The sequence below is a fragment of the Alexandromys fortis genome, unplaced genomic scaffold (genome assembly GCF_014885135.2).
Source record: "Alexandromys fortis isolate MF-2015 unplaced genomic scaffold, M_Fortis_MF-2015_v1.1 scaffold_2_1_26212458, whole genome shotgun sequence".
NCBI lineage: Eukaryota > Metazoa > Chordata > Mammalia > Rodentia > Cricetidae > Alexandromys > Alexandromys fortis.
This window is the reverse complement of record NW_026067930.1, coordinates 15,827,663-15,852,969: the sequence shown is the minus strand read 5'-3', so window position 1 is coordinate 15,852,969 and position 25,307 is coordinate 15,827,663. Positions and strand designations below refer to the sequence as shown.

The window sequence follows — 25,307 nt, the reverse complement described above, 5'->3', positions numbered from 1 at the left end:
ATCAGGCGACCTCTTCTGGCCTCGGCAGGCACCAGGCTCACACACGGTGCACAGCCATATATACATTCAAACGCCTGCTCGGGCCACCATTGGTTCTGAACACTTGTTTGCAGGAGGGGGGGAGAAAAAGGAAGGAGGAATAAAAAGACAAGGATGGATAGAGAAAGGGAAGCACTGTTCAGAGAGTTTTATTGTCTCTGATATATTTTAATTAGTTCACGTGGCTCTTACATGCTATTTATTCCTTTTTAGTCTTTTGTTGTCATTGTTGTTGGGTGTTTTATTTTTGAAACAGAGTCTCACTCTATCTCAGGCTAGCTCAAAATTTACTCTCTACAACAGACTGACTGCAAAGTCAGAGCAATTCTCCTGCCTCAGCCTCTGGAGTCCTAGAAATGCCCAGATTTATAACGGTATACTCTTATTTTCCAATCCTGTTGTTACCTAAGCAGAGAATTGGGACTGAGGATGGGCACGGCTGAGTTAATGGGATTCGAATTGAGCCTGACTAGAAAGCCTGGCTCTTCTTATTCCTCAGAAACAATACTTTATTATCGTTTTAATGAGAGCTGCCGGCTCATCTCTAAAGCAGACCTGCACTTGCTCACGTGTAGTGTGGTGTTCAGATGCAACCGCATCTCTAACAGGGTAGCACGATCATCACTTGGTTGGTGGCACGTAGAAGGTGGGCTGCCTGGTGACGTAAGGATGTAAGGGTCACTTGTGGCTCCGAAGCATTGTTGCAATGTAATAGGAGCGGCCCTGGGATTTAATATTTCCACCACAGGTCTCTGGAGGTCCTGGTTTGGGGTGTTCTGCTTAGTAAATATTTGAGAATGGTTGCCTGGTATCCGGGCTCTGAGCCAGGAGGGCTCAGGAAGCACAGAGGGCAGAGGGCTGCTGAGCCGCCAGGTGCTGCTGCTGGGGCCACGGTGAAGTAAATGATGCTGAAGATATTGAAAGCAAGGGCCAGGATTAAAAGACGGTGTTTTCTGGATATACGAAACAGGAGCAGAGTGAGAGAGTTGTGTTGGGGATGGCCCTGGGCATGTCTAGATTCTTCTCAGAGGCAGCAATTACCATTGCCACCATTTACGGCACCAGGAACTAATGTTGTCTATTCTGATCGAACTTACCTTGTACTATTTTTTTAAAAAAACAAAACAAAACAATATTCTTGAAAAGAATTAACAATCTGATTGAAGGGCACCTGGCACAATTCACTGCATACAACAGAATGCCTTCAGTTACACACAAAAACCCACGGAACTCTCACCATGATCAAGGGCTGACATACATCCTCACCTCCCCAACTTCCTGTGTTCGCTTGAATGCGTGAGGAGAGCACTTTGCACTAGATTTACACGCCTGACTCATTTTAAGTATGTGTTAGAATTTTGTTGACTAGCGGCTGGATGCTGCAGGGTGCATCCCCAGAACTGGCTTGTTTTGCATGGCTGAGACTTTACAGTGGCTGATCAACAGTTTCCTCCCTGCCTTGACTCCTAGGGGCCGCTCCATGCACCATCCCTATGAGTCCCACTATTGTAGGTACCTCCCGTCAGAGGGACGCAGTGTTGATCTCTCACTGACGGGCTTATTTTACTCAGCAGGATGCTCCCAAAGCTCATGAAAGTTGTCACAAATGGCACAATTGTTTTTTTTTTTAAATGCTAAATCACATTTAGTTATAAAATTGCCTTGTATTGATTCTCAGAATGTTGTGAAGAAAACCGAGGTCTGGCTTGGAAAAGGACTCCTTTGAGTTTCCCTCTCTGCCCTTGAAGATATTTACTCTTGACCCAGACACAAAGCTGTCTCCTGTCTTGTCTTTTCTAAGTCTGTTTTCCCTTCTGAACATTAGCAAGAGTCCTGCCTCCCGTGGCCTGCTATGAGGACACGGACACAGAGCGTTTGGCACAATGGTCGGCATGCGGTGGGCACTTGTTATTTCGGTTATCTCCTTCTGTTTTTACTTAGTCTGCACTGAGTGAGCTCCTCCCATGATGCTTGGCCTGGAGGCTTCAAAGTCAGAAATTAGGTTGTTGAGATAGCTTCTTTGTTAAAGTGCTTGCTTTGCAGGGATACAGATCTGAGTTCAATCCCTAAAACCCTCGTTTAAAAGGCTGGGTATGGCATTGCACACATGTAATCTTGGCCTGGGGAGGCAGGCAAGCACTCACTGGCCAGCCAGCCAAGCCTGGTCTACTTAGAGAGATCCTGTCATAAAGAAACAAAAGCTAAAAACAATATGGATAGCACCTTAGGAATGGCATTTGAAGCTGTCTGGTTGTCTTTTGACCTTTACACAAATGTGTGTACACTTGAACCTTCACTGACAAACATTCGAGTGCACACACACACACACACACACACACACACACACACCAAGGTGAAAACCTACCTTTACTACAGTGGACTAAAAATTACTAAGTGTACATTTTGTCAAATCCAAAACCACTTTATAGTTTTAATTAGCATTAGGGATTACAAGCCATGGAGAGGAAAACTTAGCACTGAGAATGACAACCCAAAACAGATGGCTTGTTACATGGCAGGCCCTGGTCTAGGTCATTTACGTAAAACCCTTTTCTAATCCCTGCAACAGCTGTGGAGACAGGTGGTACGGCTGTGTGAGTTAGAAGACTGAGGCAGAGAGGTCCATGACCCATCCAAGGTCAAGTGATGGAACGAGCATCCATGCCAATGCTCTGGGTCCAGACACTTCACTATTGACTTCCTATTACTGATACTTTGGGCCCCTGGTAAAATGAGTTTTAAGAATGGAAACTGCAGTCTGACTCTTTGAAAGATTGTCTTTCACAGAAGCATCATTTGACCTTTGTCCCCTGGCCAGAGAAGTCAAGAGCCTCTTGTCTAGATAGCTGTAGGATCAAGAGATGCTTAACGGAGCAAAAATAGAAAGTGAAATGAAACTGAAGCCTGAGTACCACTTTTTTACAAGGTAGTATGAGCCTCCATCTCTTCTTAGGCCGGCTGGGCATGCAGGAGAGTCTCTGTGGCCAGAACTGTCTCCCAGTGTTCCTTTCCACTCAAGCAGGACCATGTGTTCTTCGTCTTCTCATTTGGAAACTGAGATGAACATTTGCCTTACCCAACAGCCTCAGAAAGATTAAATATTGGCCATTAGGCATAATGACCCAGAGCTGGCAGAGGAGAAATCAGCTTTTCAATCCTTCCACAAGCTCTGAGAATACTTCCTCCTCCTCTCCCCATCTTACCCTACACTTTCAAGTTCTCCATTCTTCCAGAACAGAAAAGTACTACAGTATGCTATGCTGTGTGTGTGTGTGTGTGTGTGTGTGTGTGTGTGTGTGTGATATTTTAGCAAAGGTATTCTGAGGATTGGAAAGGCATGGCCAGTAGAAGGCCACTTCTAATGTGTTTTTTTGGGGGGGTAGGTGGGAAGTGACTGTGTTCCAGTCCGACAAGCTGTCAAATATTGACAACAGGCAAAATGTTACTTGTCTGTCTGATAGAATCCATGTAAAGTGACTGCTGTTTTGTGTATTTCCTGAGGGGTCATGTTGGTGAGGCAAGGGAGGAAGAAGAAAGCTATTTCAAGCGGATTCCTAACTGAAATTTCCTGACTGGGAGTGATTGGCAGAGTGGAGCCTAGTGAGTTTTTTGTTGTTGTTGCTGTTTTCTTTCTTTTTTTTAGACAGAGTTTCTTTTTGTAGCTTATTCAAAATGTTAGACACAGAGGGAAGAGGTTCATCATAGACTATTAGAGTGGAGTATAATTAGAGTCTTTTCAAATGGGTGACATAAAACACCAAGACCTGGAAGTCATTAGAACACCCACTAGAAAAGGAATTCCCAGGCCTGAGAAATGACCCAGTGGGTGACTGTGACTGCCATCAAGCCTAAAGACTTGAGTTGGATTCCTGGGACCCACGTGGTAGAACTGACTTCCCCAAGTTGAATTCTGAAGTCTACACATGTGCCTCTGATCTCTGTATGTATACCATGTGATTGTGCATGTATACACACACACACACACACAGAATAAATAAACAAAAAACAACGTAATAAGAGAAAGAAAAAGGGTTCCTTTTTAGGTTCTCTCTCAACTCTTCTGGTTGTCTTTGCCAGGTCACATTAGGGTTTCACACTCTTCTAACCCAGCAGATGGGCATTATAGGCCAAGGGCCATCACCAACCCATCATCTGTTTGGGGAACTAAAGTCGCAACATTCAGCCATGTCCAGTTATGTCTCCATGGCTACTTTTGTATGCTAACAGGATGTAAGTACTTACACAGTGGCCCTCAAGGCCTCAGGTATTTGCTGTGTCAATGACCATTCTCTTCCATGCAAACTACATTTTTCTCCCTCGCTTTAAAACCTGAGAGCAGGTGGCAGGATCAGAGCCATCAGCAGGCAACACCAAGTTCAGTTAGAATCTGATATCGTCTTTTGTTTTCTCTTATAGATATACACGGATGCTAGTTCACTACTCATGGTGCTAATCTAGAGTTTCTGCTTAAGATACATTCACTGATGCAAAAAAAGCAAACAGATTTAAAAGCAGTCATTAGTAGGCCTGTTAGTAGATCAAGTGACATGTGTATACAGCCCACACCACGAAGGCTGTATTTAAGTCTGAACTCGGGGATGCACTGGAGGAATGTGTCTAATCCTGTCCTTTTCGAGGTAAAGAAACTACAGTCTGGTTATGAAGTCACCTACCGGCAGTCACCCACTTGCTCATGGACTAAATTCCTATCCCTGTAATGACCTCGTGCCTCTAAATGGTTAGTCACTTGTATTTTGAGCCAGTTAGTCTGAACACAAATTACTGCACAGTTAAAGTTCATGAATTCAGAGCCAGAAAATATCCTCATGACGTAGCCTCAAACACGGATTGAGATTGAGAGACAACATGAAACAATCAAGGGGCCATTTGCGTTTTAAGCATGACATGTTGGTTTCATTAAGTTGATTGTTTCTTGGTCATGGTTTCCTCTGGGTAATCTGATCAAAAGTTTCATTTCTTTTCAATCAAAATGCACGTAAGTGCTTGTATGGCAAACACTAAGACTACTAAACAGAAACCCTTATTTTTCTGTGTATTGTTGGGCACATTCAAACACAGTTGGAATCTTGCAGGAATATTTGGTGTTCTGCCATGTGGTTACTGCTTTATTTCCAAGGGGATCCTCCATGATCACACCAGCTAAGAGGGGATCTTTCCCTAGTCCCAGTGCCTCGTCCCATAGGTATCCACGACTACTAATCTTGGGGTAAATCAGAGAGCCAGGACATACATATAGAAACCTGAGTTCTGTCCACACAGGGGTGCTGGGAGTGTCACAGAGCCAGGGATTGCTATGCATTCTGCTTTCAGAGTCGCAGTTTTGAAGTGATACTATGATTGTTAAGTGATTGGGCATCACTCTATGTGAGTAAGCTTTTGGGATAATTTGACAAATGAGGTTGAAAGAAGGCAAAAGGGGCTGGAAGGACAGCTCAGTGATTAAAGCGCTTGACTCACAAATGCAAGGCCTGGGGTTGAGACCCCCCCCCCACCCAGCACACATGTAAATGCATGGTGGGTGTAGTGGTCTTCCTGTAATTCCAGGGTGGAGAAGCAGGATGCAAGGGATTCCTGGAGCAACCTGAATAGGTAGAGTAGCTGGAGCTGGCAAGCTCTCAGTTCAGTGAAGCCCCTGTTGCAATAGGGAGAGCATTTGAAGAAGACTCCTGATCTCAACTTCAAGACTCCACACACATGCACACTCCATGTGTCCATACACATGTTGACATGCATACACACACGTATACCACACAAAGAGAGACATATGCAAAAAAAGACATCAATTTAGATCAGAACTTGATATGTCTTATTTATAGATTGACTGTGTATTGGAAAAAATGAATGAAAATTCTTAGATTAGAAATAAACTCCCTTCTACATTTATTCTATATGTTGCTACTTTCTTAAATTGATTTTTTTTAGGCAAGGCTTCTGTATTTAGTTGGCTGTCCTGGAACTCACTATTGCAGACCAGGTTGGCCTGGAACTCAACAGAGATCCTCCTTCCTCTGTCTCATGAGTGCTGGGATTAAAAGTGTGTATTACCATGCCTGTCTTACTCTTTAATGGCAATTAGCATAGTTAGGGAATTTTCTAGAAAGACAAGCATTCTTAGGTTATGTATGTTGATATGACGTTTATCTATCAAAGGTGACTGTGGTATAGGCCAGAAGCAAGGAAGCCTGACTTAAGACTCTTCTATAGCCAGCACCTTCAAGTAGCAGGCACCATCCATCTTGAAGGCAGCAATGGACATTTGGAAGTGCAAATGTGTCACCAGTTTCTCTGTCGTGCTGAGTGAGCCTATAAGGAGATGAAGATGGGAGACCTTTAGTGGACTCCAACCCAGCAAAAGATGTGTGTAAATGAACTCGTGGGGGGATTACACCACTGCTTTTCCCCACAGTATCGCTCTCTTCATCTTAGTAGTCTGTCAGCCTCCTCATTAACTGTGTGGGGAAGGCTTCCTCCCCTAACCACCATAAATCATTGACGGAGAACAACTGCTTCCCAGAACTGCCTGTGTCTTCCTCAGGAGGACAAGGGTCAATCTTCAGGAGCTTTGCCCCTGTGATAAGGGCTAGGGTCGATGTGAAGGCAAAAGGCCACAGATATGACCACTAATGCAGATCTAGAGAAGTGAAGGATTATGGGGACAGATTGTGCCCCTTGTCCTGCTCTCCCGAAGGTGTGTAACAAAAGCATTGACTCTCAACTCACCAGGAGTGGTTTCTCCTTCTGGGCAATATTGGCATCACCTGGAAACATTTACAATGATCCCAAATAGGGCACGACTACTCTTACAGCCAAGGAGAGAAGCCATGGATTACTAAACATTCTCCATAAAGAACCCCTCACGACCAAGTGTTATCTGAGCCCAAATGTCAATAGTACCAAGGTCCTACGTGACCAGGGTCTATACAGCCTGCTTATAATGACGCTGTCAACACATCACTTTAGTAGGTGTTGAGAGGCCGAGCTTCTAGTGGTAAGTGGAGACTGATATGGCAAGATCTCCAGGCTGTAGGAGCAAAGAACTGGGCTTCCGTCAAAGGAAAGGTTAAAAGCAGGCTGTGTTTTTCTGAGAATAAGTCTGAAAGATGAGTAACGGGATAGGGTAAGTAGGAAGAGAAATTGGAGCTGAGAATAGACCTCAGCAAGAAGCCTGCTATTACCTCCTCTGCTCTCTGCATTCTGGTTCCGAGGGCACCACGGTCTGTGCAGCAGGATGTCATGTCTATGTGACAGCTCTCCATTGGTTTTCAGGTCTTTTAGTAAAGTGTTGATCCCAAGAACTTAGCGTGTCTACTACAAGGGGAGCAGCATTAACCATCTAGAAATGAGATTTGTGTCATGGGGAAAGTGACTGTCTACCTAAAGATTGTCCACAGATTGTTTTGGGAGTTGGAGACCTTGGAAGGGTGTTAAATTTCCAGATATCTAATTACCTACCACTGTACTGCACCAAGGAAAGGGAGCTTGGAGGGCAGGGTGGCCGCTGGGGGACGAAGGCTGTTTCTCAATGGTGACAGGAGTCATGTCTCCAGGGGTTATGGCAAATGAAACATGCTTTTCATTAGAAAGGAATGATCCGCTTCCTTCTTATATTGCCAAAGACTGTCTTTAGCCAATTCACCCAGAGCAAAAACTTGGGATTTGTTTCTTATAAGATAAAAAATAACTGGCGTGTTCTAGAAGCCTCAAGAGTCAAAGAGAAGTTGGCAGTTGGGATTGAAGAGAGAAAATATTGGGGGCCAAGGTAGGCTGTTGTGGTATTGCATATGCTGGACAGAGAGAGCTCTAAACAACAGTGTGGACAAGTTCTGATTTGCTGAACAAGAAGCAAGGTGAAACAGCTGAGTTCACTTTAGCAAATTCCTATCTCAGTCTCTATCAAAACAATGAATGTTATTCTTTCCCCCAGTAAGAGACTTTGAATGTGCATTGGCTCCAGGCCTAGTAATTCTTTTCTTTAAAATGCCTTTTGTGTTTTTCTCTCCCCTCTACACCCCGCTATAACTACTCAAACCCCCCATCACGAGAAGAGGGAGTTGCTTTACTTCCTATCTGTTTTTCGAGTCTTTATTATCTCTTAGGCATCTGAAAGTTAGTGTGGGTGGTGGGGACATAAGACATGGTATTAAAAACCACACTTTGAAGAAATCGGCAGTGGTAAGGCAATGCTCCCACTCCCAAAGGTAAACTCAGCCTTGGCCATGGAGACCTTCCTCCATGACCCAAGCCAGCCAGAATTCTCTGACATAGGGTGAACTCTCTGGGGCACTACTGGAGAGCTCACCCTGGTGTTGAGAATGAAGGAGAGCTGCAGGACTGACCAACCCAGCAACCACGCAGACCCAGAACCAGAGCTGTGAGTTGGCCCATCCCATCATCTGCCCCATCTGTGATGTGCTGGAGCACGTAAAGGGGTTGGTCCTGAAGACCCAAAGTTACAAGATCAAAAAATACGGCTATTTCTCTCTCTCTCTCTCTCTCTCTCTCTCTCTCTCTCTCTCTCTTTCTCTCTGTGTGTGTGAATGTTTGGAGGGTATATGTGTCTTTGAGGGTAACGCAGGTCACAGAAAAGGGTGCCGGGTATCCTCTATCTCCCTCTGACTATTCTTTTGAGGTGGAGTTCCTCCTGGAACCTGGGACTTATATTTTCTTGGCTGAATTAAAATACAACAAGCTCCCTGTTTTCTGAGGTGTTGATGCAGGTGATGTTGGGTGTATGGAAGAAATCTTCAACTCAACAGACACCAGCATTAAACTTACTCTGATTCTGCAACCCTCCACACTGCCTTCCATCTGTGAGACGGAAGGTCGTCTATCTGGGTACCCAAGCCAGGCACTGAAGTTGTTGGCTTCTCCTTTTCTTCATACACGGTCAGCAAACCACACAGTGATTTGACCCTCTCAGCTGCCTTACTCTCTCAAAGCCAGTGCCACTGTTTTGGTTGCTGGAAGGGGTAGAGGCCTTTCCCTGTCTCCAGCCCTGGGCTGCACTTGTGATGAGCGTTCCTCTCCCAGTTTTTCTCTCCCACATCTTAGCATGGCCCATCTAAAGGCAGCCCACATTTGCCACCTCATAAAGTGAGCTTGACTGGGGTTCCCTATTGCCTAAAGCAGGGAGGAAGGTTGGAGCTATGCACATGTTCAGGGCCATTATCTGGCATCTCTAGAGGCTTCGTGGTGAGAATGATCCATAGAGAGAGCCGAGACCAGCTTCACCTTGGGCCTGGGAGAGGTTTATGCTTTGACCAGGGCTACGGCAGTAAAGTGTGAAGGCCTCTAGCAGACCGTCTATCTGGGTGGCAAACACGGGCTTGAATACGGCAGAACTTGTGGCGACATGTGTGTATGAAGTTGGCACAAGATACCCCTAGACAAAGTTCTCAGCACAAGTGAGATTCATTTTTTTCCCCAGAGGGACAAAGGGAAGAGAATAAGAGACAAAGGCAGGAGATAGAGGATGAGGGAGAAGGGGAAAGGAACAAGGGAGAGGGCCAGGGGTATTTGCTCCAGAGGGAAAACGGACTGCCTCTGTTCAGAGAGGAGACAGATGTGGCACACAGGGAAATGGCAGTTTATAAAGGGAAAGGGTCAACCCTGTGTTAGGATGAGGTATTTAATATTGATTTGATAAGCCAAAGGGGGATTTTGATTGCTGGACTTTAATACTTCGATAGGCAAACTTTGGTAGTCAGCATCAGGAGGAGGAAGTGTGTCAAATAAGAGACTAGACCTTGGTAGCTAGCTTTAGAAATATATATATACATATACATATTTGCAAGGCCGAGGGAATGGGGATAAGGGTAAAAGGCAAAACCTGTTGACAACATGCTTGCCATGTTCTGGCCTGTCTGCCATGCTGGGGCCTGACAGAGCCCATTCAAAGTGTCCGTCTGAATCACCTCGGGGCTCGTTCAGATGAGGCCACTGATTCAGTGGGTCCTATGTTCTACCCATGATGCTGATCTGTAGCTAACATTTAGAAATCACCACGCTAGAAGTATATCTGCCACTAGACCCCTGACTAATCATAGTAGGTAGGCTAGCTTCTTGTTTTAATATGAGCCTTAAACGAACCTAAGACACAATATGAGAACTTGCTAAGTCCACATCCATGCTATATCTGTGTGTGCTGAGTATACATGTTTGTGAGGGTGTGTCCATACTCCTGTGCATGTGTGTATGGAGACTACAGATCAATATTAGTGTCTCCCTTCATCAATCTCCACGGGGTCTCTTGTTGAATCTGGAGCTCACTGTTCTGCCTAGGCTGGTTGGCCAGCAAGCTCTTGGGCTCTCCTGCCTGCATATCCCTCGCCCAGTCCTGAGGGTTACAGTTGCACACTGCCACGCCCAGCTGTTCCGCGGGATCTTGGAATCTGAACTCAGATCCGTATGCTCAGACAGCAAGCACTTTACCCACAGAGCTGTCTCCCTGGTCCCCCATAATGTACCTCTTAATTGATGTCTGAATCGCCCCACTTTCTTTTGTTTTTTTTTTGACACATTTTCTTTGTATTAAAAAGAAAAGCATAATAATTATCACTAATTACAAAGGACTAGAGAATGAACGGATCACTTCAGCCTGGGAAGCAGACACTCTCAATAATATTAATGCTATGGCACAAGCTCATTCAAGTATTTTACAATTTTTTTTGTCCTGTTGAATGTGATATCCTAGCACATGATAAAGACAATGTATGAGCGTAAGGTGGAACCGTCTCTGAGAAGCCCATGTTGAGTTTTCCTCTCCTGTGAGAACTGGGCGGAGAGTTCAGTTCTGCCTCCGCTGTCACCATAGCTGGAGGAGAGAGTGGGGCTGGGGATAATCAGGGGCCCTTTAACGAGAGAGGTATTCTGGGGCTCCCACACAAGGTTAACCCAAGCCTCCGGTACGCTCCACCATTAGCCTTGTCTTCACACCCTTTCCCTGGCTTCCAGACCTTGTAAGCAGCTTGCTTTCCTTTGTAAATGTGATGAGTGTGAGAGAGCAACAGAACAAAAACATTTAACAATCTGACATGGGGCTCAGCACCTCTGTCTGAACCCGGGGTCCAGGCTGGAGCAGGGCCAGGCAGCCTTCTCTTAGAGCAGTGCATTGTTCTGAGGCTCAGAGGGCAGAACATAATCTGCCCCTTGCTGGGCCCAGGCCAATGACCAACCCTGTACAGGCAGAGGATGAAGGAAGTTCAGTTTGGCAGGTTCCCTCTATCTCAGGTCTTGGATCCCATGGAAAGATGGTGATGGGGAAGTGGCTTGCTCTGGTGGCCCCTGCCACTCCTGGAATACTTGTCACAGATACATAGGTCCTAAGTTCAAGTGTCTTCAGAAGGTGAAGATGTAAACTACTCTACAACGTCAACTCCTAACATGTCACAACAAATGCACACACACACACACACACACACACTCCCACCCCTCCTCGGCCTCTGTTGAGATGATAGCCTTGCCTTCCTGTCCCAAAGGGGCTTCCTCCCTCAGAGGGCCTGAGAGGATCAGGAAGAGGACGGCAAACCTAGCCTGGATAGTCTAGATGGGAACAACTTTCCCCCACCCCTGGGCCTCAAAGTCCTGAGGTTTTGTGGTGCTGGATACAGTACAGGGCTGAGCAGGGAAAGGAAATGGGAAAGATAAGGAAGCCCGCTGTTTGGTGAAGGTGTCCCATAGGGCAGGTACGAGACTTTGGGGAAAGCCTCAGATCCCATTAGCAGATCCTGTTCCTATGCCATTTGAGAAAACTAAGTCACAGGAGCTGAAGTGGGAGTCGCACATGCTAAGCACTGGGAGGACAGAGTAGGGCAGGGCACAAGTTAAAAGCAAGAAGGTACCCAAAAACAGAGGGCAAGCTCCTGCCAGCCTGGGATGCTGTGTCCTAGTCCCAGCCTTTAGGAAAACAGAGGAGCTCGAGGAGGACCACGCAAATTTCAGTAACTGAGCAAGAAGATCACACACTTTCTATACTCAATTCAGGGACCCAAAAGACTAGCTTTCCACCCTAAATACTTTCCTACTATAGCTTCAGGGTGTATCTGCTGGGGGTTGCCTTTGGTACCCTTGAGTGATAGGTCACAATTTAATGCACGCACTTGGTTAAAACTATCCCTTCTTCTCTGAGATTCCCTACAGTATTTTCACTTGCCTTGAGAGCTTGCCTTCTTTTCCCAGAATTCCCCACCTGTTGGGCACCTCCCGAGTAAGGAATTGCTTGGTCCACTTTCACCTGAGCTTCCTTTGTGTTCATCTGCTGCTGGTCGCCAACTGTTCTCCCCATTAGATAATGTTTATATTGGCTAAATATTAGCCCAAGCAAGTCTTTCCCTTGGCATGTTCATGGGAAATGCAGCAGGGCGCTGGACAGAGCTACTGTTTACCAGTCGGTTCTCTTTCAAAGACACTCCCGGAGACTCCCGCTTTTAATGGCACTATGCCGAGCTCTCCCGAAGGTTAGGCGGAAGCATGGGACTTGAGTCACTTAGGGAACACTTGTAGGTCCTGGTGTCTAGGACGACAGCTACAGCAATTGATTTCAAATCTCTAGGGTGGGGCCTGGACACCAGCAGATTTTAGAGTACAACATCCATCCAATCTTGGGAAGTTGAACCCAAGACTGTAAGCCTTTCCTTGGTATGAGACTCCCCGAAGGAGCATTAAGATACAGGTTGAAATTCAGTAGCTCTGGGTGGTACTAAGATTCTGTTTTGTGTGTGTGTGTGTGTGTGTGTGTGTGTGTACATTCCTGTGTTTTTGTGCCTCTGTGGAGGTCAGAGTTTGATACTTAGTGTCTTTCTTAATCATCTCTCTACTTTTGTTTCTTTTATTGAGACAGGGTCTCACAATGTGCTCTTGACTGGCCTGGAATTTGTTGTGTACCCTAGATTGGCCCTGAACTCACAGAGATCCACCTGCCTCTGTCTCCCGACTGTCGGGATTAAAGGGATATGATACCATTGCCTAGCCTGGCACCTTATTTTTGAGGCAGGATCTCTCACTGAACCTGGAATGCCAAGATTCATCTAAACTAGTTGGCCAGAAATCTCTATGGATCCCCTTGTCTCTTGGGGATCCTGGGATTATAGGTATGTGCTGCCATGCCATGCCTGACTTTTTACCGGGGTGCTGAGACTTTGAACTCAGGTCCTCATGCTGGTTGAGCAAGCGGTTTATCAACCGAGCCGTCTGTAGTCCCAGTTTCGCGTTTACGATAAGTGTCCTGGAACTGCCGATGTTTCTCCTAGGCCAAGGGCCCAGCGCTGAATAACAAAGCTGTGGGTCACCCTAGACTCTCTTTATCAACGCTGCAAATAATTTCCCAGAAACCACTCCTCCGTTTGGCTTGTGAGGACTTCCACATTTTTTTGTGCTTTCTCTCTCTCTCTCTCTCTCTCTCTCTCTCTCTCTCTCTCTCTCTCTATTATTCTGTCACATTTCAGTGGTCAGTCCAATTTCCTACTTTCCTCTAGATGCCAGTTCTCTTGGGGACAACCTGCACAGCATAGCAGAAGTGATAAGCCATCTAGCTAAACCTAAGTACAATTTTCAATGTATCTTATTCTTCTGTGTTTGATGTTCAGCAGCACAAGAACAGCTTTCGCTGTACAGATTCTTTGACTATGGTGTGAGGATACTAACCTTGTGTCTCGTCTCGGTTACTGCTATTCCAAACAGGTTAGGCACAAAGAATTATGTCTTTACTGCAGAGAGAGAGAGAGAGAGAGAGAGAGAGAGAGAGAGAGAGAGAGAGAGAGAGAGAGAGAGAGAGAGAGGAGAAAGAGAGAGAGGAAAGAAGGAGGAAGGAAAAAAGAGAGGAATGAAGAATAAAGAAAAGTAACTAAAGAAAAAAGAAAACCGGGACAGGTGAGATGGCTCAGTGGGTAAAACCGCTTGTGGTGAAAGCCTGGAGACCTAAGTTCGATCCTAGGAAGGCCTGAGAAGGGGAAGGAGAGAACTGACTCCACAGAGTTGTCCTCAGACCTCTATACATGCTTCATGACATGCATACTCACACATGCACATATACAAGAATAATAAATAAAACTAAGCCAGGTGGTGGTGGTGGTGCACACGTTTAATCCCGACACTCGGGAGGCAGAGGCAGGCAGATCTCTGTGAGTTCAAGGCCAACCTGGTCTACAAGAGCTAGTTCCAAGACAGGCTCCAAAGCTACAAAGAAACCCTATCTCGAAAAACTATATATAAAACTAAAAGCAATAAAATCACTAATGGGGAGGCAAAATAAAAGCACAAAGCAAAAGTGTAAGTATTCTTCGGTTTCTGGCCTGGCTAAGATTTCAGACGTCAGTACTTGGAAGATGCCATTATTCTCTTGATTGTACAATAATGTTATACAAATAGTTCTATGTAGATATTGGTCTGTAGAAGTGTTCTTAGGAATGTATGATTTTCCTAGGTATTGGATGGCCTAAAACTTAGTACACAGTACCCTGGATCGTAAGGATGATCAAGTACTGGAAGACGAGTCCCAGTGTCTGCCTTTATGTATGTATTTTAAATTTTAAATAGGTCAAATTTCATTTCATAATCATGGGAGTGAAAGAGCAAAGATCAGAGAGAGAGTGTGTGTATGCATTGATGTGGAGATCAAATATTAGAGTTAAGAGGAGGGTTCAATGGCATTGCAGGAAGTACCGCGACTAAAATTTCTCGATAGATTGATTGGAGTAAGCAAGACACCACCTCGTATTTTAGGCTTGCAGAAACTAGTACTTTACTAATATTCTGCAGGAACTAGTACTTTACTGGTATTCTGTGACTCGATTTTGGCATTTGGGTTTTGGCTTGGAGATAATCAAGAAACTTGCTCGGGCCATCAATTTGAGCCATTTCTGGGATAACATTTTGTTCTTTAAGTTCGTTTTTCTGCTCTTTTAGGATGTACTCACTCTGCGCTTGTTAAATTTCCTTTCTACATTGTTCCTTAACTTGGGGCAAAGCATCCTAGGGGTTTGTTAATGGCATGGGGCTGGGAGCAGAGAAGTCCAAGAAAGCTACATTTTCCCATTAGCCGCAAATATTGAAATTAGTCTCTCTCTCTCTCTCTCTCTCTCTCTCTCTCTCTCTCTCTCTCTCTCTCTCTGTGTGTGTGTGTGTGTTTGATCCTTATTTGCAAGTGATGCCCCATAATGAGCTTTTCAGCCTGAAACAAAAGACTGTAGCTGGGTGATATTGCTTCTCTGCAAAATCTTATAATTTGAAAGGAAAATTAAGTGCCTATGGACTGTACTTGAGTGGGTGCAAAGCTATTAAAGTTGAGATGTCCTCTTTGGACAACCATTAATTGCCTTCTCAGAGGAGTAAGAAGGGGCCCTGGAATTCAAAAATGAAATTTATAAAAATTCTGCTCCAGTCTCAAAAAGCAGCTGCCCTGGTGAAGGGTAATTTTTCAAGGGACAAAATTGTCCTCCAAAGTGCAGGTGTTGGGGCAGTGGGCTCCTGAAACCCCTTGTGTGCATTTGAAGAATTTATAATAGACGTAGCTTTTGACTTCTGGGAGAGATAATGAATAGATTACTCATAATCTTGCTAGACAGGAAAGGTTATTTACGTATGATTTAAAAATTAATGACCCTCTGAAAACAGCACTGTGGGTTTGTGACCACTGAGTGTCCCTTTCATACCAATAAAGGCAAACCCTTATACGCAAAGCTAGTTTGCAGGAAAAATGGAGGTTTTTAAACCTGTGACACTTTACCTTAGTGGCATACTCTATAAATATGTTTATTAAATATAACGCATATGTGAAATCCTGACGTGAGAAACTATGGTAGCTGCAAACAACCTTATCCAAATTTTTCCTGGACTAGCTTAAGATATTCCTATCTCAGCTTAAAAATCCAATTCAATTCTTATTCACCTTATGCCCCCAAAGATTCTGAACAGTAAGTGTTTTGGTCAGTTTTGATCATTTCAGACATGCTATCCATAAGCCTAGACATTTCAGAAGGAAAAACGGAATAGTCTGTGCCATGAACAATTGTAGATATTGGGTGTTTTGAAGCTGCTTGAAATAACACTAGAAGATTTTCACCTTGTAGTCTAAATCATATGGCCACACAGGAGTATCTTTAGCCCGCTGTAGTGATATTTTCAACAGCAGGAATCTGTCTCTCACATGAACTCTGAATAGGAATAGTCTAGAAGTTTTTGTGCAATTTTGCCACAAACTAAAAGCTTTACTTATGACATCCTAGAGATCCATGCAAGCCGTTCGCCCTCTGCAATCTTCATAGCATTATTTCAGACACCTTTTAAAAGCCCCTCTTACAAGACTTTTACCCAGCAGGAGAGACATATATCCCGCATACATTTAAAAAGCATGGTACGCTCTTGTTTAAGCCAGCTTTTGGGGGCACCAAAGCGATGAAGCATGAGGATATCAATCATGAGTTCACAGATGAATTCTTTCACAGGCTAACCAAACAGAAAACTGATCCCCACAGCCAGGGAATACTTACGTGACGGTTCCCCATCTCCTCTTCTCTGAGATGGCTGTCCTGGGTTTCAGGAAGAGACCAGGCCTCCCACAGATAAAGTTTATAATGGGTTTCTCAGGGCATAATATCTCCTGTGTTTAATAAGTAACTTTGCCATTGGATTTGAATACACTGTTGGGGATGGATAGGGAGTGGCCATAGTTCTGAATGGGCTTTAGCTACCCAGGCTGTATGGGCAGGCCATCCGAGAGAAAATACGCCCAGAGAAATGAAATGTAGACCTTTTAAGTTGAATTACATAATCACAGCTAAAAGGTTAAGCTCACCTCACTTCTAATAGTTGAAAGAATTATTCTTTCTCTCCCCCTTCTTGTTGGAGATAGGGTCTCGCTATATAGCCTGCACTGGTCTTGAACTGGAAGCAATCTTGCTTCAACTCCCAGAGTGCTGGTCTTTTAATCATGTACTCCCCCATCCTGGCATGAGTTTTTTTCGTAATTAAATTCTGTGTATATGTACATATGTATGTATGTTGTATGTATTGTGTATGTGTATGAACATGTGCATGCCATAGAGAGCATATGCAGGTCAGAGGACAACTTGCAAGTTGATTCTCCCCTGATATGTATATCTAGGGGGGCGAGGAGGAGGAATGAAACTCAGGTGGTCAGCCTTGACACCTTTACCTGTAGATCCATCTCAATAGTCACAAGTTATTCTTGGATTTGTGGGCTTATATATATATCTATCTATAGAAATCTCTCTCTATATATATTTATGTTTAGATATATGTAGATATAGATATATCTCAAAAGTATTGCTGAGTTTGAAAGCATACACCTTTAATCCCAGCACATGGGAGGTAGAGGCAAGCAGATCTCTGTGAGTTCAGAGCCAGTGTGGTCTGTATACTGAGTTCTAGGACAGCCAGTGCTACATAATGAAACCCTGTCTCAAAACCCATCATCATCATCGCCACCATCATCATGGCATTAACCAAGTATATTGAAGTTCCCATTTTATTCATATTACTGTTGATATTTTATTTCAAATAATTTTTGATGGGTACGTTGAGTTGTATGGGGTTACAATTTTTATAATCTGAATAGTTTTTAAATTTAAAAAATTATAGTTGCAGATTTGGGTGAGGTTTTTTTTTTCACTAGAAAGATAATCATTAGAAGTAAGCCTACTGATCTCTTAGTCCCTTCTAGAAGCTTGCGTCTATGAATCCTTCCTAAAATGGTCTATGCACCCATGTCAGTTTCCCTATTTCTTTCTTTCTTTCTTTCTTTCTTTCTTTCTTTCTTTCTTTCTTTCTTTCTTTCTATCTATCTATCTATCTATCTATCTATCTATCTATCTATCTATCTTATGGTCTGGTATATGTATCTACAACAAAAAGGTTTCATGATGCATTTTGCTCCTTGCCTTGTGTGTTTCCTATACTAAAGAGATGCTAATCTGTTACAAGCACAAACTTGGCATTATTTAACCAGTCCATCATTGTTTGCGGTCTTCTGTATTAATGTCTTACACCTTTGATTTTATTTGTCTATTGGTTGACTCTTGAAATGAGATCGCTTATGAAGGGCACAGGTACTTAAAATTCTAGTGGTTGCTGTCTTCTACATAGGCATTAAAATGCTGGACTACAGTTGAGGGTCAGCTGACCCACGGGCCTTGTGTTGAAAAGACAGAGCAGACACTCTAGAATGGCTCTGTGTTCCTTCCCACATGCTGCCAGCATTCCCACGATCCAACTTCTCATTCCTGCCAATTTCAAAGAGGAAGAATGGTGATTTGATAAATAGTTCCTCATTTAATATCTTTGAAATAATATATTAAGTTCCTTTAAAGCTATTTTGTGGACTTCTGTTTTCTTGTACATGTTCTTTTCCTTCCTTCCTTCCTTCCTTCCTTCCTTCCTTCCTTCCTTCCTTCCTTCCTTCCTCTCTCTCTTTTTTTTCCTTTGGATTTTCAAGACAGGGTTTCTCTGTGTAACAGACCTAGTCATCCTGGAACTAGCTCTTGTAGACTAGACTGGCCTTGAACTCACGGAGATCCACCTGCTTCTGCCTCCTCCCAAGTGCTGGGATTAAAGGCTTGTGCCACCACCACCTGACTGCATGTCCTGTTTTCTAGGTGAGTTACTGGTCTTTGCATTTCTATTCATAAAACGCTTTATGGTAAAACTGAGGCCATTGCCAAGTGGAACAACTGTTTTTCATCAGGTTTTTAAAAATATTTTATTTTGCCTTTTGTCTGTTTTTGCTTTGAGCGTGTAAATGTCTATGAGTGAAAATTGCGGAGCTTCAATGTGTTTGAATATGTTGGTGTTTACGTGAGAGGAAATTGTGGAGTTTTAGTGTGTCTGAATATGTCAGTCTCTACCTTCTCTTGCTTAGAAACCCTTTTTCTGCATTGAGATGCTGAAGTTTTGTGTTTTCCCAAGGCTTTTGTTGTTGTTGTTGTTTGTTTTATTTTGTTTCCTTTGTTTCAGCATCTGGAATTAAATTGGGGGCCTTGGGTGCTAGGTCAGCCCCCTACAGCTGAGTTGGATCACTTGTTTTCCCTAAACTGGCCTTGAACTCATGCCGTAGCCCAGGATGCCTCAAGCCTCTAGAGTAGCAGCAATTATATAGAGCTGTTCCACCAGCCCCACCTGAAACGTCTTTAAATTGCTTAACTAAGACACCTACAGGTGTTTAGGCTTTTTATTTTTAGGGTATTTTTAAACATATACTTTAAAATTTTTATGTGTATGACATTTAATCTGCACGTATACGTGTACCACATGTGTTCTCGGTGCCTGTGGAAGCTGGAAGAAGACCTCTGACTTCCTAAAACTGGATTACAGGTGGTTGTGAGTCACCTGATGTAGGTGTTGGGAACCGAACCCAGGTCCTCTGTAAGAGCAACAAGTGCTCTTAACTTCTGAGCCATCTCTCCAGTCCCAACCATTGGTGTTTATTTATGTTTATCTCTTTTCAGAGCCCCACCAAAGATGGGCCCTTGTGGGTTTTGGTTGCTGCTACACCCAGGGTCCAGGCCGGAACAAGGCACACGTCAGATGCTAACGGCATTTGTAGAAGGGATTCTCGAAAAGAGGTCGGCGAGCTCTGCTCTAGCATTAACTGAGGGAAAGGACACTGTGACATGATCTAGGTCCCCTCCCCAAGTGTCCTGAGTGCAGGTCGCTGTCTTGAACATGGTGTTTCAGTGTTGTTTTCTTTTTTCAAATTTTCCTTTTTTATCGCTTCTTTGTGCATCTCGATCCCACTCATCTCCCCGTCCCTTTTCATCCGCCCTCCAACCTTGCAACCACCCCTCCAGGATAAAACAAAATCAAATTTAGAAGAAGAGAGAAAAAGAAAAGAAGAATCTCGTTGTAGAAGCTGTAGTGTACACAGTGAGTCGCGCAGCCCTTCAGTCTGTACATTGTTATTTGCAAGTGTTCATGGCGTTGAGTTGCTGGTCTGGTTTGAGGTCTCTGGTTTTTGTTGCCTCGCCAGTACTGGACCTTCACGGGGAGTCCTCTTGGATATTCTGCCATTGTCCTGTGTCATGGGGATCCTTGGGTCTGCAGGACCTGCCTCTTCATGTGCTCCAACAGGTCATAGATGGGACAGATATTGGGATGGACCGACTCATAGCTCTGGTTCAGGGTCTGGGTGGTTGGTTGCTGGGTTGATTATCGCTTCAGCTCTCCTTCATCCTCAGCATGAGGGTGAGCTCTCCAGTACTGCTATAGAGAGCTCATCCTGTGTAGTAAGCAGCAGGAGGCAGGGCCAGTTCTCCTGCTCTCATGTCCTGGAGTTTAATCCCCTGAACCTACAACACCAGGGCCAGCTATGTTGCCTACTTGTGGTGTAGGGGTCACTCTGCCTAGTGTTATACCTGGTGAGAGGTAGAGCCAGCTCTCTCATTCTAGTGACCTCAGGGACAGCTCTTCCATGAACCATAGGCCTAGAGGGACATGTGGAAGGGTCTTCCCTCTCTTGCCCACACCACCATCTGGTAGATAAGGGACGGGGCTCCATCTTTCACGTTGACATTCTCAGGGTCCGCTCATCCATGCCATCAATGCGATCACCTCTACTGTGTTGCCCAGGAGAGGTACGGGGCCCACTCTCCCAAGTTCTACATCTGGTGAGGGGCAGGGTCAGCTCTCTGTCTACCACAGGTGCCAAGGGCCAAGGGGCGAAGGGGGAGCATCTTTCCCTCTCCCTCAGGTGACTCGTACTTTTAATCCTGGTCTTTGGGAGGTAGAAGCAGGACAATACAGAGTTCAAGGCCAGCACTTGGCCACATAGTGAGTCTGAGAACAACACCCTGGCTACATGACACCCTTCCTCACACACAAAAAAATCATTTGTGTCAGATGATAAGACCCCCCCCATTCTGGGGCTAGGAATATGTACAGCCTTCCCCCAACTCTTGCTTCCCACTCTGTCCCAACCCTAGCCAGCCAGGAAACACCGTGACTATAGCCAGGGTTAGCTTTTGGTTAGGTGGTTGAAACTACTAACTTGTTAATAAATCATTTTTTTTCTGTTGGTACAAAACACCAGCATTATTTTATGCTAAATTCTCTCACAACTTAAAACTAAAATTCTATGCAATTTTCTTAATTCCTGCTTCTAAATATGTTCATTTTTGTTGATATTTTAACTTTTATAGATTGTGGTCATAGACATGCTAGCTGCTGGGACAATAGCATTGAGAAAGATGGATAAGGGTTTATTTTTCTTGCTCCAATGCATGGCTGCAGTTCTCTGTAAGAAACAAACAAGTAAGTACCAACAAGGGGTTATATAAGGAAGGTTCAGAAGCTTTAGACAAGGGTTACAGGCTTAGCATATGAGCAAAGCCCATTGGCAAAGAGGAAGGCTGGAAACCCCCCCCCCCCCTATCTTCTTCTATTATTATTTTTTATTGTTTTTGTCTTTTTAATTTCTTTTTTTAATTTTTCTTTTTTCTGGTATTTTTTTTTTTTTTATTTTAATTTTTTGTTTCTTTTTTTTTTTTTTTTCTTGGTTTTTTTGTTTCTTCTTTTTTTCCTTGTCTTTTTTCTTTTTTTTTATTTTTTTTTTTTTTTTAATTCTTTTTTTTTTTTTTTTTTTTTCCCTTTTTTTTCTATCTTTTCCTTTTTTTTTTTTTTTTGTATTTTTGTTTGTTTTCTATTAATCCTTGTTTTTTTCTTTTTTTTTAAAAATGTTTTTTTTTAATTTTTGTTTTTTTTTTTTTTTTTTTCTTTTTTTTTTTTTTTTTTCTTTTTAATGGTATTTGTTTTTTTTTGGGTCTATTTTTTTTTTATTTTTTTTTTTTTTTTTTTTTTCTTTTTTTCCTTGGTTATTTTTTTTATTTTATTTTTTTTTTTTTTTTTTTTAATTTTTTTTATCTTTTTTTAATTTTTTTTTTGTTCTTTTTTCTTGTTTTTATTTTTTTATTTTTGTTTTTTTGTATTTTTTTTTTTTTGTTTCTTTATTGTTTTCCTTTTTCCTTTTTTTTTTTCTTTCTTATTTTTTTTTTATTTGTTCTTCTATCCTAATGTTTTGGTTTTTTTTTTTTAATTTTTTTTTTTGTCCTTTATTTTTTTTTTTTCTTTTGTTCTTCTTTCCCTAATGTTTTGTTTTTTTTTTTTTTCTTTTTTTTTTTATCTTTTTTTCTTTTTTTTCCTTCTTTGTTTTTTTAAATTTTCTTTTTTTTTTTTTTTTTTTTTTTTTTTTTTTTTTAATTTTTTTCTAAATTTCTTTTCTTTTTTTATTTTTTTTTTTTGTTTTCCTTAATTTGTTTTTCCTTTTCTTTGTTTTTTTTTTTTTGTTTCTTTTTTTTGTTTTTTTTTTTTTTCTTTTTTGTTTTTTGTTTTTTTTTTTTTTTCTTTTTTTTTAATTCTTCTTTTTTTTTCTTTCTATTTTTTGGTTTTTCCTTTTTTTTTTTTTATTTTTTATTTTTTTATTTAATGTTTATGTTTTTTTCTTTTTAAATTTTTCTTTTTTTTTTGTTTTTTTTTTTTTTTATGTTTTTAATTTGTTAAAATTTTTTTTAATTTGTTGTAATTTAATTTTTTATTTTTATTTGGTTTCTTGTTTTTTTTTTTGTTTTTTGGTTTTTTTGTTTTTTTTTTAAATTTTTTTTTTTTCTATTATTTTTTTTTGGTATTATTTTATTATTTTAAAATTATCCTTTTTTTTTTTTCTTTTTTTTTTTTTTTTTTTTTTTGTGCCCAATTTCCACCTCTTTCGGCAGCTCCAGGCTTCCCAGGGCCAAATCCTCCCTGCCCCACCTCTGCACCGCTTGGGAGTCACGTCCTATGCATCATTCACCCCTCCTAGAAACTTCCAGAGAATCCGTGTTGGTTCCTGGTTCCCCCCCCTTTCAGGTTTGACGCTAGAAACTCAAAGGTCAGGAGAATGAGCACAGAGATTAGATACACATCTTGCTGTGGAGATAACTTGTGTTCAAGGGTGCCTAGTTACTGAACATGTGAATACCCAGTTATGAATTTATGGCCCCAGGGAGGCGAAAGATAGAAAATGAAATAGTCAAGTCGACACAGCCTTTAATTTTCAAGATCACCACCACCAAGAGCAATCCTGGTTTTCTGCGTGTTCCCGAGGTCAGGTTTCCATCTGGCTGGAATTAAACTCTCCTAGGTGGCTTCTCCTTCCCGAGATGGGTGGGAAGTAGCTGGGATACACCCAGCAGCTGCAGTCTAGGGGACTGAAGGCATTTTTGAGATTGCTGGGTTCCAGGGGGAGAGGAAGAATAAGAATGAGGGAACATACTCTGCCGGGGTAAAGGTCACCAGCCCAGTGATGATGGTTTCCCTGCATCATCACAAATAATTAATTATTATAAACTGTAGTAGGTGTTGCACAATAGAAAGGATGTGTTTGGTTTTTGTATTGGATTTTGAGGGTTCATAAAGTGGAGGTACACACGCTGAGAGGGTTGTTGGCAATGTGTGGGAGTATCTAGGTTGTCATGGTGACTAGTAGAGTTGGGGGTCTGGCTACCTTTCTACTTCCACAGCCTGAATACCACAGGGGTCCTCCAGGATTGCTGCCCTAATGTGTCTCCCGGTTTCTGTCTTTAGTCACTAGAGTACAAATGAGCCGGTGATCAACCTAGATTTAATGGCTCTCCTGGCTATTACCTTCTGGTGGTTCTCCTGGCTATTACCTTCAGGTGGCTTTCCTGAGAGCCAGGGAAAGCCAATCTTTACAATCACCTGCCCCTCAGCCCCTGCAACACTCGGTGTCTCCCTTATTCCCTTTTCCTCTCTTAAATCCTCTCCCATTCCCATTCTCTTCCTCTTATGCTGTGTTCTGGGCCTAGCTGCCTCCTTGCTGTTCCTTAAATGCAGCAACCACACTCCGGCCTCAGCACCTTTGCGTGCATGGTCCCTTCTGCCTGGTGAGCTCTTCCTGCAGTCACCGGTCTCTATGGTGTGCACTTCCCCTCCTTTAGGCCTCTGCTGACATGTTACCTTAGAATAGATTTTACTGACCATCTTTTAAAATCTGCAGCCCTCCCTGCTTCTGTGTTGTCGCCCCTTCTGAAGCTCCTACTCCTTTGTGGATTTTGTCCCCTGCCCCCCCTTACCTATCATTAGATCAGTATACAGTATTTTAATTTATGGTAATGGATATAAAAACAGTGCCATTTACATAATACTCATGAGCCCCTTGTTTTTCAGCATATATTATTTAAAACAAAGGAGTTAATTATGACAGATACATACAGGTTTTTTTTTGTTGTTGTTGTTGTTGTTTTTTCGAGACAGGGTTTCTTGGAGCCTGTCCTGGAACTAGCTCTTGTAGACCAGGCTGGCCTCAAACTTACAAAGATCCGCCTGCCTCTGCCTCCCGAGTGCTGGGATTAAAGACGTGCGCCACCACCTCCCGGCTCTACAGACGGTATTGTGATTTTATTCCTTCCTATTACTCTTTGTAAACTCTCCTTCCTCCCCCCCTTTGCATCCACCAAAGCTCCCTTTCAGATCATGAGTTACCCCCACACCTCTGCCCCCTTTACACGTGCGAGCGAGAACATGACGGCCTCCGTGGATTGGTGAGAGTTAATTTTTATTGTCAAGTGAAGCAGACTGTGAGACACTTAGGGGATTAGTGCAGCTAAGTTCAGGTGTGTTTATGAGGGCATTTCCAGATCTGATTAGATAAGGAGGCTTTGGCCTCCTCAGTGGGTTAGTCCCCTATGGGAGCCTTGATGCAATGGTATCGCCGAGAGGGGCTAAAGGTAAGAGATGGGTCACTGGGGGCATGTCGGGGGGGGGCTGTACCCTACTCCGCTCCTTCCTGTATTCTCTCCTCTCTGCTTCTTGTCAGTCACAATGTGAGCTCCTCTGCTCCTCCATGCCCTCCCTGGCATGACGGAATGAGCCCTCTGAACCTGAACCAGATCAATCCATCCACCTCTGAAGGTGCTTTGTCAGGGTTTTGGTCAGGGCGATGGTAAAAATACCGAATACACTATTTTCCTTTCTGTGTCTTTCTCTCCCTCACTGGGACAAGCCTCAAGAGGGCATGGATGTCCCATCATGGTCTTGACCCCTTTGCTCATATTCTCACTCCTCCCACTCTTCAATTGGACTTTGGGAGTCAATCCAGTGCTCCGATGCGGGTCTCTGCCTCTGTTTCCATCAGTTGCTGGATGTAGGTACTATGGTAACATTTAAGATATTCATCAATTTGACTACAGGGAAAGGCCAGTTCGGGACCCTTTCCTCTATTGCTTAGAGTCTTGGTTAGGGTCATC

The 25,307-nt window shown here is 43.1% G+C and overlaps 1 protein-coding gene across 1 annotated transcript in view; it reads right to left on the bottom strand.

Moving 5' to 3' along the window:
- Nucleotides 1-16,665, bottom strand: part of Anxa13 (annexin A13) — a 48,850-nt gene extending 32,185 nt beyond the window's left edge. Inside the window, exon 1 of the mRNA XM_050145219.1 lies at nucleotides 16,545-16,665. Within this exon, the coding sequence (XP_050001176.1) occupies nucleotides 16,545-16,559 (15 nt within the window). The 5' untranslated portion in view covers nucleotides 16,560-16,665. The remainder of the gene's footprint in view (nucleotides 1-16,544) is intronic.
- Nucleotides 16,666-25,307: the final 8,642 nt, after the last annotated feature.